Below are 3,732 nucleotides of genomic sequence, written 5' to 3'. Positions count from 1 at the left end.
GTTAGATATAGTTTCCAATTTCGAATCTTAATTTTAAAATCAAACGGTTTAAATTTTACTATAATATAATAAAATTAAATTAAAATGACATGGACAATTAATTTGAGATTGAAAATATTGATGTATATTTAATAAACAAAATCCAACTACATCTCATACCACAACCAACCTTTGCATGGTTTCCAAGAAAGCACTTCCTCATGTACAACCTACTCTTAGTTAGGTTTTGTCAAAGAATATTATGACAAAATCCTCATGCATTTTACCTTACACATACAAACACCTTTAACTCTCCTCTCTCATAGATCTCACCCTATCTATATACCTATCAAGTTTCTTTTCTTCACCCTATTCTCCAATGGGTCTCCAACCTTTTTTTATGATTCTTTTTCTCTTTGGATTTGCAAAATCACAACCTACTATGCATCCTTTTAACCATACTGATTTACAAGCAGCAATAGCTGACATGAGATCAAAATCTTTCTATGGATTTGCAATGCTTTTGCAGATGCTTAATGAAACATCACAAGCAAGTAGGGAGGTAACTTATTTAATGCCGGATGATAGAGAGTTATCTGATTCAGCTATTTCTGCTGATGAAATTGAAGATTTCTTACTGAGTCATGCAATTCCTATGCCTTTGTATTTCAATGATATGTCTCATTTTCCAACTGGTACACTTGTTCCTTCTGGAGTGAATTCGAGAATGATTAGGATTCATAATCGTGGGAGAGGCGATTATTTTGTTAATAATGCGCAAATTGTTTCGGCTAATGTTTGTTTGAGTTCTGTCATTAAATGTCATGGAGTTGATGCAATAATTGAATATGATTAATTGATTCATACTACTTGAGAAATATATTTATATTATGTAATGTTTCGTTTTCTTAAAGTATGTTTTTGTTACGAGTATCTAACTCCCTATCTGAAATAAAATAAGGTGCTACACAATTCAAAAAATTGGATAAAGTTACCTTCAGTGTAAAATGTTTGGGAAACAACAAACATCTGTATTATTTAATAAATAAATAAATAAGTATGTTAAAATTAAATGATCCCTTGTGATTATTTGAAGATACACTACCCAATTTTTTATGATGGGTAGAGAAGTTGTCCTCGTAAAACAATTACTTTGTTTTGATTTGTTTATTTTTTTCTTACTTTGGTATATTGTATATAATTTCTTTGTAATATAGTTTGATGATTGAAATTTGATGGCTACATCTATATTGCAATGTAATTTTGTAAAAAAAATCGTTTTATTAATTTTTCTTGTTTAATAATCTAATGTCATAAATTCTACTCTAAAAGTGAATGAGTAGAATATTGTGAATTTGAATATGCACTCTTTTAATTTGATGTTTCAACGATTATCCGTTAAATTAAATTATCGAGACCATTTATCATATTTTCTTATATGCGTTATATAGTCTAATGCAATTATTAATAGGAAATGGCGGGTGTTTAGTTTTTTTTAATTGTTACTTTATTAATATGCATAATATAGTTAAATTGTTGGTTTTTTTAATAGATATTAAAATTTGTTTATATTAATATATAAATATAAATAAATGTTATTTTTATATATTAAACATTAGATCAACAATTTATACTAATTTCACTCAAATTAATTAAATTAAAATTAAAATTATATATATAAATCATATTTAACTAAAATTTAATCGTAACAATATTTTATTAAACACCTCTATTTGATTATAATGTAACCGTAATAAATTGAAATTTGTACATCAGCCCATCTTACATGGTATCAAAAGGGTCTTTTGACAATTATAATTTGACATCATATTTCAAAATAATATTAAAAATCTATTACTTTTTGCAACACAAACATATTAGAATTTAAGTGGTTGGACTTTGTTAGGTAATCTCATATTCAAACAGACAGAAAAGACAATTTTGGATTCATAAAACTTTGAAGACATCTTCATTGTTGTATTTTTTTGTAAATCAGGTTGCATGAAAACCGTTTACTTGTTTACAGGGATTTGTTCTTGCATGCATTCTTTTTATTTTTTATGTTTGGATTTTACATTTGCACTTTCTCCTTCCTTCATTATTTTGGAGTCATCTTATTACCCTGTGGAAATTTCCTTTATGGGCCATTTCCATGATCAATCACCATAATGAAATGATTACCTTTTTTAAAATAATTATAAAAAAAAAAACAATAGGGCCAGGGTACATCATTACTAGTACTATATATTGTATGTTCCTTTTTTTAAAGGAAAAATAAAATAAAATAATTGATTATTTGGTGATAAGATGTAAAGAACTCATGCTAACAAAAAATACACTAACTATATTAATTTATAAACTGAAAAATTATGAAGAAACAAAAGAAACCAGCCAAGAAAACAACATACATGATTCATACATATTATGTGACACCAAAATTTTAAACAACCCTCTTGTTCATACCATATCAAGCCATATGATATGATTTAATATTTTCTTAGTACTATTGTCTAATACTGATCACACGTTGATAATAAATCGCTAAGTTGACAAAAAACAATTATTTACCCGTTTTTACTTGTCTCGCGCAAAAACCTGAACCTTCAACCCTAAATCTTGAATTACCAGAGCTTCAATAGGAGTTTATTGTGTCACAAACCACAATCATGACTCGCTAGACAATTATAAATGGACTTTTAGAGGTGAAGAGAAGTGTCAACACCAGAATCAGAGGAAGAGTCACAATCATAACCATTCTTCCATGAACTAGCCTGCATGTTTTGTGTATAACTTGTGGTGCATAAGTTCATTGAAACAGGACTCTTCAAACTTGAGTAATATTCCTCTTGTTGCTTTACCTGTGATGATGTTGTTGGCCAAAGAGAAAGAGAAACATGAGGTGGTGAAGAACTTGATGGAATGATCAATTCATGGTTGGAAGAAAGCAACCTTGTTGATTGATCATAGATTTGTTTTGGTTCATTGAGCATTCTCTTTAGCTCTCTTTCTTCCCTCATTTCTTTAACTCTTTCCAATTGTCTAAACCTCTCTTGTAAAAGTGCAATGGAAGAGTGAACAATAGTAGGGTCGTGGTTTTCTCTTCCCATTATGATAGTGTAAGTCTAAGAGTTAAGAATGAACTGATATTGGTGAGTATATATAGGGTGATGGAAAATACTTTAAATATGTAGGGTCCGTCTGATTTAATTTTAAAAATATATATTTAAAAATATAACTTTTATAAAATAAAATTCAATTTTTGTAAATAAAATATTAATATTAATATCGAATAACATAAATATACATTAAAAAATCAAACATACTCAAAATAAATAATTTTTAAAAATAATATATCTCAAAAATAATTTTTTTAAAATTAATTAAAATAGTTTTAAATTTAAATGATTTTAAAAAAAAACTATAGTAAAAACTTGAAATACATAAAATAACATTTTATGCCAAATTATTTAAATAAATTTATATTTGAAGTGTTTTTCTATAAAAAAATATAATTTATAATAAGCTGATACGAACAAGCCGTAAAATAATTATATGGTTAATATTTTATAACTTAATATATTTTATTTTATTTTTAGTAAAATGGTGAAATTTTAAATGGAAATGTTTAATGTCCAATATTTTTATCTATATAAGTAAAGCTTATTTAATTAAGTGTAAAAATATTGTTAATATAGTTAAATAATTAATTAATTAAATTAAAATTAAAAAATATGATTAGTTCTTGTGGTTGAA

At 26.2% G+C, this 3,732-nt stretch overlaps 2 protein-coding genes across 2 annotated transcripts; one reads left to right on the top strand and one right to left on the bottom strand.

The window, feature by feature from the left end:
• The first annotated feature begins 421 nt into the window (after nt 1–421).
• Nucleotides 422–835, top strand: LOC131628354 (uncharacterized). The gene has a single exon (XM_058899196.1). The coding sequence runs from the start codon at nt 422–424 to the stop codon at nt 833–835; it is 414 nt and encodes a 137-aa protein (XP_058755179.1).
• Nucleotides 836–2,323: 1,488 nt separating this feature from the next.
• On the bottom strand, nt 2,324–3,094 carry LOC131628334 (uncharacterized). The gene has a single exon (XM_058899177.1). It carries the CDS (start codon nt 3,084–3,086, stop codon nt 2,676–2,678), a length of 411 nt encoding a protein of 136 aa, XP_058755160.1. The 5' UTR covers nt 3,087–3,094; the 3' UTR covers nt 2,324–2,675.
• Between the last annotated feature and the right edge of the window lie 638 nt (nt 3,095–3,732).

Source organism: Vicia villosa, unplaced genomic scaffold (assembly GCF_029867415.1).
Source record: "Vicia villosa cultivar HV-30 ecotype Madison, WI unplaced genomic scaffold, Vvil1.0 ctg.000444F_1_1, whole genome shotgun sequence".
Lineage (NCBI taxonomy): Eukaryota > Viridiplantae > Streptophyta > Magnoliopsida > Fabales > Fabaceae > Vicia > Vicia villosa.
Note: the sequence above shows the minus strand (reverse complement) of the source record. Positions and strands in the feature narration are given on the sequence as shown.

What these genes read in the sequence shown, in the direction of transcription:
- LOC131628354 (XM_058899196.1), top strand. Translation starts at nt 422, where the DNA reads ATGCATCCTTTTAACCATACTGATTTACAAGCAGCAATAGCTGACATG.
- LOC131628334 (XM_058899177.1), bottom strand. Translation starts at nt 3,086, where the DNA reads ATGGGAAGAGAAAACCACGACCCTACTATTGTTCACTCTTCCATTGCA.